Below are 12,359 nucleotides of genomic sequence, written 5' to 3'. Positions count from 1 at the left end.
AATGAGCCCTGGACTACATTGAAGTTTCATAAGAAAAAACTAACTGCTTTTGTTTGTTTTAAGTCATTAAATTCAGGGATAATTTTATCTCTGCAAATGATTGTGGGAACTAACAAAACAAACAAACAAACAAACAAACAAACAAAGCATTCAAAGCCTCCCAGGTATCAGGACAAATGTTCCTAAATGTCCAGTGTGGAGGAATTTCTCTCTGCAATTTCATACTTATTTAAAGCAAGTGGGATACAGAATGGTAAAGAGGTATCCTCTAACTTGGTGCTGGGCTCAGATATCCAAGGCTACATCTATCACTATTAGCCCATGTGATAAGAATTATTTCCATGTGTGCCGAAAGTAGACTATAGACTGAACATGATGGCTACTTAATACCTGCATTACAGACCACAACACCCTAAAGGAGAGAGAGAGTAAAAGGGAATCTGCCTGTCACAGAGGCAGGGGATGGGGGTGGGGGGCGTTGAGGGATGGAAGGAACACTGGGAACATTGGTGGTGGAGAATGGGCATTGGTGGAGGGATGGGTACTCGATCATTGTATGATTGAAACCTGAAACGTAAGCATGAAAATTTGTAAGTCTGTAACTGTATCTCACAGTGATTCATTTAAAAAAAAATAAAAAGAGTATTATTCCCAATTTGCTCCTGGAGAAGACACAGTTCATAGACTTAAGGGAAACTCCTTCAGTATTCTAAGTTCCATCCTTCATCCCTACATACCTTCTAGAATATTCTGGGACTGAAGAGAATCATCCCAGTTGTAGTTAATTGGCTTTCAACTCTGACTGCACCTTAGAATCCCTTGGAAGCTTTAAGCAATATTGCTGCACCCATCTTAGAAATTGTATTTAATCAACACCCAGCCTGGGTATTGATACTAAAAATCAAAACAAAATAAGAGATGTCTCAGCAGATTTTCTGTGCTACCAGGTCAAGAACTATTAATCTAGGTTCATCATTTCTATCACTGTTAGTGCCTTTGTTCTAAGGCAAGTTCACTCAAATTTTAAAATAAGTCAATTCAAAATTTGAAGGCAATCCCAGGCAATGAGGGAAGGCATCCGATTCTGGTATCAAAAGTAATAACTACCATTTACATCACTAACGATTAACTGGCCAGAATAGACTCTGCCCCACTGGGAATGTGAGTCAGTCATGGCATTGTAATTCAAGAATAACCCAAATTATTGCCTCTTAGAGATAGCACAACGGGTAGGGCGTTTACCTTGCACGCAGCCAACATGGCCGACCCGAGTTCGATTCCTCCGCCCCTCTCGGAGAGCCCGGCAAGCTACCGAGAGTATTCGATATGCCAGACACAGTAACAACAAAATCTCCAATGGAGACGTTACTGGGCCCGCTCGAGCAAATCGATGATCAACGGGAGGGCCTTTACTTTTTTTACTTTTTAATCCTGTGATTGAAGAGGTGGAGCCTTCATTTGATCCTACCTTATCTTTAACCTTTCTTAACTCTTGGCTTTGGGCCATAATCAGGGATTAGGTGCCCAGTGAGCAAAATCCAAATAACACTTAATTAAATCTTTGTCCATGTGGCAGCTAAGTGAGAGAATCAGAGACATAACAAAAGTCATACCACGGTACAACAGCAAACTGCCAGGGGAACACTGAGTTTCGGAGACACCGGGTAACTTGCTTGAGATTGCAAGTTAACTGTTTCTTCTCAGTCTTCACGTAACATTTCCTGAAGAAATCTACCAAGGAGGGGTCAGAGTGTTCCATAACTGGGAAATACCCAACTAAGATCTGTTCTTACTCTGCTCCTAACGTAGGGGCAACAGGAAGTCCTACTGAGGGGACAGGGAAGAGAAGACAGGGAAGGAGAAGAAAAGAGTCGGAGAAGAACAAGAGTGGGAGGCTCAAGAGACACCTTTCAGAAGTTTCTTGGAGAAAGAACTGGCTCAGAAAAGAAAGAACTCTCTACCGGCATGGCTGCCACTGGCTGTCAGGCATCTCTGAAAGCCCTTCCCTGTCACATCTTTGATTTGCAGCGGATTTAGTCTTTCCTGTTTGGTCTTCTCTTCCCTCAGATGTCAGGGATCCTAGGCTGCCTGCTTGTGTTTGGGGACAGAATTCACTTCCAAGCTGAGAGTCAAAGGATTCCTACCATGAAGCCATCCCTGACTATCCTGAATCATCTTCCAGCAGCCTGGAGAGCTGAGTCTCAGTTTGCCTCTCTCTCTCTCTCTCTGTCTCTCTCTCTCTCTCTCTCTCTCTCTCTCTCTCTCTCTCTCTCTCTCTCTCTCTCTCTCTCTCTCTCCCCATAATGGAGAGCCTTTGAGCTGCAAGATGACTTGGAAGAGATGACCCAGAGGAGGAGATTGAGTATGCATTTCAGATGAAAGCCCAGAAGAAATGTCACCAGGGGATGATCTCTTCTGTCCCACTCCCCATGCCCTGCCAGCAGGTGTCTAAAACCACTATGCCAAGCTTAAGGTCTGGCAATCTGTGGTGCCAACATCACTACTTCAGGCTAGAGGACCAGCAGACCATCACGGTTGCTTCTTACAACTGCAGGTCTCCAGAACCATTCATTCAGTGTAATCAGGTAGGGCATTTGCCTTGCACACAGCCGACTCGGGTTCGATTCCTCCATCCCTCTCAGAGAGCCCGGGAAGCTACCGAGAGTATCCCACCTGCATGACAGAGCCTGGCAAGCTCCCCGTGGTGTATTCGATCTGCCAAAACCAGTAACAACAAGTCTCACAATGGAGATGTTACTGGTGCCCACTTGAGAAAAATCGATGAACAACAGGAGGACAGTGCAACAATGCTACAATGCTTCACTTGCGTGTTGATTTGATCATAGACCTGTGGGACACATTGTGCTAATCACACGCCACAGGGGCCAGGGTGAGAACAGGTAGTCTGTCCCATGGATGTTTGGGCATGTCAGAAAGGCAGAGATAGGTTCAAGAGGCACCAGAATGGGACTTTGGAGCCCCCTGTCCCCCCAAGGCAGATTTTCTTCTGAAAAGGAAAGAGGGCATGCTGATATTCCAAAGGCAAAAGATATTAGATTCTCCGAAACATAGTTTCTTATTCATGGGTGGGGGGACGGAGGGGGGGGGGGGAGGAGATTCTTAATATAATGCATTAACTGGAGAGTTGAGTGATTAAAAAAATGAGCCATACTCCACGCCCGCTGGAGAGCCGAATTACTTCCAGTCTCTGAGCCCCCATCCCTCATTCACTTCACAGGAGTCTGTCTGTGTAACACAGTGCTACGGGGACAGCTATGAGAGAGAAGTGAGTTCGTGCATTTAAAGGACACAGCACTCCATATGGTAAGGCCTCCAGCAACTCATCTCCTCAGCAGCGTCACAGGAACCCAGAACCCTGCACCATCAGAGATCACTTAGCAGTCAATGCCCCTGCAGCGACCCCTGGTGGACAAGGAGCCAATAAAGAAGACAAAGGCTGGAGCCCATTCTCTGGGGTTCAGCTCCCACCCCTGCTGCCCTGCTAGGAAAACAGGGCACTTGAGCAGCTTCTATTAACACTCCTGTAGCTGAGTCCGTGGTCCGGCTGTGGTCTGGCACCAGCCGGCTCAGCTGCAGTGGCCCTCCCCCTCACGCTGGCATTTAATCAAAATAGTATTCAAAATATGATTCGGAGAGATTATATCGGGAGATTTGCAGGAAGCGCCCGGTGGGGGCTGAGGTGGTGGGGACAGACTGCTACTGGGGCCCAGGCTAGGGCAGTGGCAGGCTCAGATGTGCCTTTTGCAGGCTCAGTATCCCCTCTGCAGCAGACAGCAGCACCCGGAGGGATACCCAAAGCTGGGGAAACACAGAGGGCCAGGGGTACATCACAGCCACAGGGAATTCTGGTGGGACTGGAATTCAGATGATAAAGCCCATTCTGAGATTCCAGGATATTCTTTCCTGTCCTCCACCATTGCCCTGTCTCTGTCCAGTTAGGCTGGCTTTTATGGGTCCACTCTGACCTGGAGACTCCTGCTCTGACAGGAGATGGACACCCAGCTTCCTGAGGTTTGGGTGGTATGGCAGGCCATGGCATGGGGGCCTCCTTCTCCAAGGCTCCCCATAGCTATAAAATGTTTGACCACTAGACTTCCCTCCCCTTCCACATCCTCTTCTCTCTGGATCCCAGTCCTGCCTGGGGCACGTGACCTTGGGTTTGGCCAGGTCCCTCTGGTCCTCAGTTTCCCATCTCCAGGTGCTTTTAACAATGTTGTGGCAATGCGATTTAAACCCCCACCCACCCCAATGGCTAGCCCCTCTCCCACCTCAAGACCCCAGGAGCAACCTGCAGAGGGGTCCACCTGGTCCCCCAGGAGAAGGCAGGGTGGGACAGAGAGTGGCTTGAAAAAAAAAAAAAAACTCCGCGAATGCTCTTTATTACAAGCTTTAATCCCCCAAAGCCGACTGGAAATAATGTTTATCTTTTGGTAGTTTAATTTCCCGGACCCTAAGCCTCGGGTCAGTGAGGGCTACTGGGGGTTCCCAGGGGACTTTGCTGGGTAGGAGCAGCTGTTGCCCAGAGGCAAAACAAATAGGGAGGAGGATCAGAGTGCAAAGTTGGGGTCTGTCTACCCCCTTGATTCTGTGTAACCTTGAACCAGTCCCCTGCCTCCAGCTGGCCACCCCCAGCCTCAGTTTCCTCCTCCAAGGAATTGGTTTGGGGTGACTATAGGGTTGATCTCTACAGCCCCAGGCCAAGGGTGCTGGGAAGGACCAAGCTGAGCTGTTGGTTTCTCACTTTTCCTTCTGCAGCCTCAAGGGTCTTAGAATCTGCCCCCCACCCACCCACCAGACTGGGCAACTACTGCCCAGTTCTTCCAGCTCCAGAACTCAGAGATCAGTTTGCTGGCCCCACTAGAAGGCCTTCACTGGTACTCAGCCCTCAGGACCTGGGTCCTTTCTCCTGGGCTTGCAGTCTCCTCACCCCCATGCACCCCCACGCAGATCAGAGGCTCATCTTCCTCTTTCCCTTCTGGCAAAAGTCAAGGCCACCAGCCCTGAGATGCAGAGCAGAATCTCTCAAGCTCTCCCCCCAGACCTCACAGTCTACACGGTGTACCCTGCTGACAGCCCAGGAACAAGCCAGGAGTAAGCAAACACCTCATGAAACCAGAAACCACGCACCTTCTCCCTTCCTAGGGACCCCACAGCTATCCTTTGGGAACGGTTTATCATATGCCACCAGAGCATCCCCACCCTATTTCCCCAATAAATTTAAAACCCAAGTATGAACCCGGAAACAAAGGCGGTTTCCAGGCAAATAGCTGACAGCTTGCTCCCTATTTGATACCCCAACTTAAAATGTCCTCCTTGGGGCTGGAGGAATAGCACAGCGGGTAGGGCGTTTGCCTTGCACGCGACCGACCCGGGTTCGATTCCCAGCATCCCATATGGTCCCCCGAGCACCGCCAGGAGGAATTCCTGAGTGAAGAGCCAGGAGTAACCCCTGTGCATCACTGGGTGTGACCCAAAACAGCAAAAAAAAAAAAAAATGTCCTCCCATTTACCCCTTAGCACGGACAACAGACATACACCAGGCTGGGCCGATTTCTTTCTGTGCTATGATGATGGCGGGGGTGGGGGGGGGGAGTCTGCAAGTCTTGCTGTTGGGGTCCCAGAATCCCTAGCACCCCAGACTGTATCTGTTTACCTTTTGACTCCACACAGGGCAACACACAGACAGCTCACACAGCTTAGGTTCATTTAGAATATTTTTAAGGACACAAGGAGGGACTGGAAAGGGAGAAGATACTTGTGGTCTGCACTGAAGTTACAAAGTGAGGGGTGAGGGAGTGAGCAGGTGGAGAGGGAGCAGCTTTGGACCCAGAATCAAGAGTAGACTGGTCCAGGAGGTGTGTATGGAGGGGCAGACCCCTAAGCCTTCTCCTCCTCCCTCCGCCCCCACTCCCCCAGGCATCCTCCTCCCTGGAGCTCAGGATTCCAGCTCAGCGTGCAAGAAGGGCTGGGAGGAGGGATTCTGTGTCTCTGTCTCTTGGCGAAGTGAGAGTCCCTATCCTTGGTGAAGTCCCCAAATTCTTAGCGTGGAGGTGAGTTCGGAAAGTAGGGCTCATGTCCAAGATTCCCCCTGCAAATCGCAGCCATGGCGCTAACCTGCTGAGAGAGGAAAGGTTGATTAAAACCCGAAGGTCGGCCAGGAGGTGATGCAGAGGAAACCGGGGTCAGCCGGGTCTCCTCTGAAGGTCTAGAGGCAATTTGCTTGCCTGAGGTAACACTTGGACCGATTATGTGGAACTTCAAATTACAGTGTAACCCAATTTTCAAAACCGGTGGCTGATCCTGGGGAAATGAGCAGACTCTCACAGTAATCGGCTGGAGGTGGCCTGATGCTTGGGGAATATTCCTTTGGTGGGGGCTGGCGGGGAGAATCCTCTTCCACTGGGTACCAGCAGAGACTCACCAGGGCAGGGCACAAGGAGGGGCAGTTCCAATCTGCTCTGTGAGGACAGCGCTAGCCCCACTGAGGAAAGAGAAAGGGCTGAGAGAATCTACTCAAACCAACTGCAGGGTGGGTGGGTCCAAGTCTAGAATCCTGTTTAGCAGCCAGGCAAGTGCCTTTCCCGTTGAGCTATCACTCCACCCCACCCCACCCCACCCCATACTTACATAACTGGGGAGCCAGGGGAAAGGTTGTGTGTGTGTGTGTGTGTGTGTGTGTGTGTGTGTGTGTGTGTGTGTGTGAAGGTCATTTTGGTATCTCCCAGGCACTTTGGGGAGAGCACTGGACAAGAGGGCCAAGATCTAGGCAGTTGGTTCTTTGACAAAGACAACCTAAGCGGGGGTTCTAGGTAACTTTCTCACTCCGAGTAAATTACTGCAATTAGCTTTTTGTTGTTTGTTTTTGGTTTTGGACTACTCCTGGCTGTGCTTAGTTGCTTCCTCCTGGCAAGGCTCAGGAGAACTTTTGTGAAGTCAACTGCTGGCAAGGCGAATGCTCTTCTTCCTGTCCTAGCTTTCTGGCTTGGGCCTCTGGTGTTTGGCTTTAAAACAAGGGGGCACGGGAAGTTTTCTCCTCAGCTTCCTTTCCTAGGAGTGCCATGGGATGACCTTGGCCCAGGACCTGAGACAGCTCGGACCAGATGCCCCGGTTAGTGCGGCGGCGGCACCACGGTGGGGGCAGATGCATTTGGGATAGGAACGGCTGCGCGGCGCTAGGGGCCCACTACCTTCAGCTCCGGAGGAGGGGTACTGGCATGGCACTGCTGGGTTCCCCCACCGCGCGCAAGGCAGCGGACAGTTCTGCGGCGGCCGCTGCAGCGCAAACGTGGCCATTCCAAAGGCTTTGGCTACTCGGGGAGGCTCTTCGCACGCGGACTCTCTGGAGATCGCCGGCCTGGTGCCCAAGCCTGGCAGCTCTCTGGGCATCAGACGGCGGCATTCAGGGCTGCGCGGCATAGGCGGGCTGGGGGCACCTTCCAAGGCGCTGGCGGCTGCAGTGCGCGCCAGAGACCAGATGCGGGGTTTGGGGCTGGGTGCGTAGTGCACTGTCAACGTGGGGCCCTCGGGCTCGGCCTGGAGGAAGTCTGCTTCTCCCGACCCGCGGGGCTCATTGCAGGAGAAATGGGGCGCCGCCAAGACGCACGCCCTGCGCTTCAGCGCGTCCTCTGGAGCGGCGGCGCAGGGTGCTAGCAGGGTCTGCGTGTCCTTGTGGAACGCGGCCAGCCTGTTCGTGGCTGCGGCCACTGCCTCCTCTTCTTCCGCGTCCTCCTCTTCCTCCTCTTCCTCCAGGTCTTCCAGGTCACTCAGCCGGAGCCCTCGAGCCTCTTGGCGGGCAGTCACATCTGCAGGAAACCCGGAGCAAGTGAGAAAAGCCCCGCGCCCCAGGGGAAATGTATGGGCGTGCCCCTCCCTGAGAAGCTTTTAGCAAGAAGCGCCGGGCCATCACTCTGCACGGGTAATTCACTGGACTGGCTACACCGTCCACACGTGTCCCCAGGCCTTGCTGCCCTTAGCCCTACCCACATCTTTTTGCCAAGATTCCTTCTCTCCAGCTACCGTCAGGCCTTGGAAACACCCCACACGAAGTCAGATGTCAATTTTTCAAAAGGGAAAAAAAAAAGTTTTTAAAATCCCCGATCTGACAGGTGGCTGGTGTGCATTATTTAATGTAGCAAATATTTACTAAGAACCAACGAGGTGCCCACCTTCAATTAGAAACAGGTTAGGGATATTTAGGCAAAAGAGCAATGGTGGAGCACTTTTGAATGAGCCTGACATTCTTGGAAGGGACAGTGTGTCCTATATTTCCCCAGCGCCTAATTTGACAAAGAAAGTAAATTGGGCTGGACTTGGTAGTGAATAGTTGGATGCTGGGTCGATTTAGAGGGCCTGGGAAGATTTTTGTGGGTGGATGGGTGGGGGGTTGGTGGGGGAGTTGCACTTTCCAGTGGAGAAGCAGCTGGTTTTGGTAGGGATTAGAGGCAGAGGGAACCAAGCAGGTGATGGGGAAGTAAGAGTCAGGATAAGCGGGTGTGGGCAGGTGGGCGCATCCAAGCAGGGTCCTTGAACAAAATGAATGAGAATAAGCAAGCAGCTTCTGGAAAAGGGAATCCACAGGGTGGCTTCAAAAAATTGAACCAAACCACCAGCCAGCCAGGTGTCCCTTAAGGTGGGATGGGAAACATTTTTGGTACCTTTGGAGTCACCATTTAGGCAGCTCAGCGACTCCTCTGCCCCACCCTCCGCCTTCCTGTCCTCTCCGCCTTTGTTCTTGGGTGCCCAGGTCATCTTGTTCTCCTTCTTGAGGCGCCGGCGCGCGTTGGCGAACCAGGTGGACACCTGGGTGAGGGTCATCTTGGTGATGATGGCCAGCATGATCTTCTCGCCCTTGGTGGGGTAGGGGTTCTTGCGGTGCTCGTTGAGCCAGGCCTTGAGCGTGCTGGTGGTCTCGCGCGTGGCGTTCTTCCTGCGGCCTGAGCTGCTCAATTCCACAGCTCCGTACCTGGGGTGCATGGGGTGGGAATGGGGGAGGGACGGTGGACCCGTGAGTCTTTGCTCTCTGACCTAGGAGCTGGAATCTGCAGCACAAGCCACTGACAGTCTGGAAGTGAGATTTGGTTCCTTTTCCCTCCCCACCTCCTCAGGTACTCCCTCCTCCAGTGCTCGGCCCCGATTGCCCCACTCTGCCCAAGCTGGGATGGGGGGTAAGAACCTTCCATGCTAACACTCCTTACCGGTCATATTGGTACTGCCCCAGAGTAGGCTCATAGGAGTAGTAAGCTCCTGCCTGTGCCAGGCCTGGAGTAAAGTTCCCGGCAGTTTCCTTGAATTCGTACTGTGGATTCTGGAGAGGTTAAAAAAAAAAAAAAAGAAGAAGAATTCAGATCTCCATTGGAGGAGAAGGTGAGTGATGCAGAAGTTGGGCTGTGGAGTTGAATCTGTTCAAAGCCCAAGACCAACTGTGTGATCTTGGGCACAGTTGAGGTACTCTCTGCCTTGGTTTCCTCCTGGGAAAAAAAGGGATAACAATAAAACTGACAGGTTATTGAGGAAGAACTCTTAACAGAATTGGTGTTGAAAAAGCACCAGTCCCTTAACAGGGTTACCCCCTGGGATCACACCCTCCCCCTCCCCCCCCCCCCCCCACACACACACACCAACAATGCACTTCCAAGCCTTCCTCCTCTCCTCCCTGATCTCTCTGCATCTGAGTCTTTGGCTTTGGAGGTTAAACTCTCTGTTCCCTACTTTTTTCTTCTGCATCATGCACAAGGTAATGGCTTGCTTACCTCACGGGATGAATAGAGACACAAATGTTTACTAAACAGCATTTTAACAAACAGTGAGACACTGTGATCCCTCCCCCACTCTCCCCTCATTAGACTCAATCTGGTCATTTCCTTGGAGTTGGGCTTCCTTCCTCCTATTTTCCTCTGGAGATGAATCTTACCCCCTGCTGTGGTTCTGGGGAGACTGAGTTCCACCCTTCCCCATTACCCCAGCGCGCCTTTACTCACCAACGCTCCGTACAGCGCGGGTGCCTCGGAGGTGTAGGGCAGGTAGCCGGGGTAGCTCTGGGCGGCGGCTGCGGCCGCGTAGGGGGCTCCGTAGATGCCCAAGGCCGCTCCCAGCTCGGGCCGCGCACTGCCTAGCAGCCGGTTCTCATACGGGGCGCAGCAGAGCGCAGCCGCCGGCGCGGAGCCTGCAGCTACGTCGGGGACGGAACGCGGGGCCGTGTCGCAGCAAGTGGCGCCGGAACTTGCAGACATCAGAAACTACGGGGGGGCGGGGAAGGAGGGCGAGAGAGCGAGTGGAGAAGTTCAGGGACCCGGGGGCTCAGGAGGATTGTCTCCCCGGTCCACAGGAGCTAAATGTCACCCGTGTGCTGAGACCTGGGGCAGGAATTATCCGCTGATGCCACTTATGCAAACTGCCCCATAGGTGATCCACGGGGTTGCCAAGGCAGCAGAGTCCCCGGGGCGACGGGTGGTGGGTGGGTGGTGGGACAGCTTTGAGAAACCGAATGGCAGTAGGCGGATTTTTTCGCCACTCCCTGCCCCACCCCAGGGGCCTATTTCCAAGGCCGTAGAGACCTTCTTCACCATCTCTAACTCCCATGTTGTTGCTAAAGAGTGAGAGCAGAAGAGAGTGGACTTGTCCAAGACCACAGAGCAGGGGCCAAAGGTCAGGCTGGTCTCTCCTCTGCCCTGGAGGGGAGGGATCCAATTAAAGAACAGGAATGAGGATCCCTAGAATTTCCCCCCAGGAGCCCCCTGTCCCCTTCCACAACACACCCTCCCCACTCTGGAAAATCGAAGACACCAAAAACCAGCTCCCATCACCCTAAGGAAGGGAAGGGGGCGGGGAAAGAGCAGAGGTTAACACATGAACTGCAGGGAAACAGGGCAGCTGCCTGGATGGGGGGTGATGCACAGCGCTCTGAACTAGGGGTGTCTTCCCCGGCCCCTTTGGAGGGCAACGGACGAGGAGGCCTCTCAGAAACCTCCTCTAGACCCCACCCACCTCTCTGAGCCCACGGAAGGAGCGCCCAAGTTTCAGGCCACACGATTTTCTAGAGCCCGAGCTTTTAGCCAGAGCCAGATAGGGGGAGTGACAGGGCTCGGTGGCATCTCTCTCTCTCTCTCTCTCTCTCTCTCTCTCTCTCTCTCTCTCTCTCTCTCTCTCCCTCTCTCTCTCTCTCTCGGCACTCCATGGAGGGAGGGAGCTCCGGGACAGGCTCTTTCTTGCACGGGCACCCCCTGCACCCAGCCTGCTCCCGCTTCCAGGAGCCACTTACCTGGGAAGCGCTGCCGTACGGGTGTCCAAAGTGCGGGAAGGACATGGTGTCTGTCCCTGGCCTGCTTTCCTCTTCTCGCGCCCCCCAGGATCTGCACCTCCAGTCGTGCGCCGCCTCGGTTCCTTACACCACGGCGGGTGCCCAGCGGCCGAGCCTCCGCGCGCTGGGCGCGAAGGGAGGCAGAGGCCAGGGTAGCCCGGCCGCCGAGCTCTGCGCTCCACAAGATGCCTCTGCGGCTCGCGTGGTCCAGAAGACGGAAGGGCCCATGGATGGGCAGGGGGAAGGGAGAGGGTACAGGTCCCCAAAGGCGCGCGGTGGCGGGGCCAGGTGAGGCGCGGCGCGGCGCTGTGCAGCTCCCAAGGTGTCCCAGTCCAAGGTGGCCAGAGCCTCGATGTGACGTCACGGTAATCCCGGGCCGCCAGGCGGGTCCCCGGGCCCCCGGGGGCCCCGGGCCTCCAAGCGTGCCAAGCACAACCAGCCCGTGCGCGCTCGCGCCCTCTCCCCCGCGCTCACACTTGCTCCGGGAGGTTTGTGCAGCGGGCGAGGCACGTCCAAGAAGACCCTGACCCTCGCCGCTTCGGCGATGGATGCTACCCCTTCCCGTCTGAAGCACTCTCTCTCGCGCGCGCGCACAGGCAACACCTCCCCAAATTACCCCGGAGTTAATTTGAAGAAACGCCTCCCCCCGACCCCCCCATCTCCGCCGCTCAGGCCCCGGGCGCTGCTCGCTTACCGCCTCCCCAGCGGAAGCCCGCCGGGAGACCAGGGAAGAGAGAATACAAAAGAAGAGACGGGAGAGAAAGAGAGAGAGAGGGGGGGAAAAAAAGGAGGAGTAAAGTGGGGGAGAAGGCAAGCGGGAGCAGGAGGCGGGAGTGGATGGAGACGCGGAGCCTGGGAGAACAGGCGCGCGGGGGAGGGGAGGGAGGTGAGACGCGGCAGGTGGAGGCGCGGGGGCTCGGGGGAGACGGCTACGGCCCGCGCCCCCGCCCGCAGCCCCACCAAAGTTACTTCTCGCCGCGAGCCCCGCGCTTCTTGGGGTGTCGCTGGAGCCCGCTGGCCCTCCCGACTTTGCGCTCGGGGA

General features: G+C 54.2%; 1 protein-coding gene across 2 annotated transcripts; it reads right to left on the bottom strand.

The window, feature by feature from the left end:
• Window positions 1–6,000: 6,000 nt before the first annotated feature.
• Window positions 6,001–11,983, bottom strand: IRX6 (iroquois homeobox 6). 2 transcript variants are annotated; one of them, XM_056136421.1, is made up of 6 exons: window positions 11,279–11,983; window positions 9,999–10,256; window positions 9,216–9,325; window positions 8,676–8,983; window positions 7,209–7,823; window positions 6,001–6,135 (listed from the first exon to the last, which is right to left on the bottom strand). In XM_056136421.1, exons 1-6 carry the CDS (start codon window positions 11,321–11,323, stop codon window positions 6,131–6,133), a joined length of 1,341 nt encoding a protein of 446 aa, XP_055992396.1. In that variant the 5' UTR covers window positions 11,324–11,983; the 3' UTR covers window positions 6,001–6,130. The 2 variants fall into 2 exon arrangements, with proteins under 2 accessions (XP_055992396.1, XP_055992395.1); XM_056136420.1 differs by having other exon boundaries at window positions 6,007–6,138.
• Window positions 11,984–12,359: the final 376 nt, after the last annotated feature.

The sequence above is a fragment of the Sorex fumeus genome, unplaced genomic scaffold, assembly GCF_029834395.1.
Source record: "Sorex fumeus unplaced genomic scaffold, SorFum_2.1 ptg000122l, whole genome shotgun sequence".
Classification (NCBI taxonomy): domain Eukaryota; kingdom Metazoa; phylum Chordata; class Mammalia; order Eulipotyphla; family Soricidae; genus Sorex; species Sorex fumeus.
The sequence above is the reverse complement of the archived record's forward strand: the minus strand, read 5'-3'. Positions and strand labels throughout refer to the sequence as shown.

Coding starts and splice junctions, on each gene's coding strand:
- IRX6 (XM_056136420.1), bottom strand. CDS start 11,323: ATGTCCTTCCCGCACTTTGGACACCCGTACGGCAGCGCTTCCCAG. Junction 10,257..11,278: donor CGTACGGCAGCGCTTCCCAG/GTAAGTGGCTCC, acceptor GCCCCCCCGTAG/TTTCTGATGTCTGCAAGTTC. Junction 7,824..8,675: donor CCTAAATGGTGACTCCAAAG/GTACCAAAAATG, acceptor GGTTTCCTGCAG/ATGTGACTGCCCGCCAAGAG.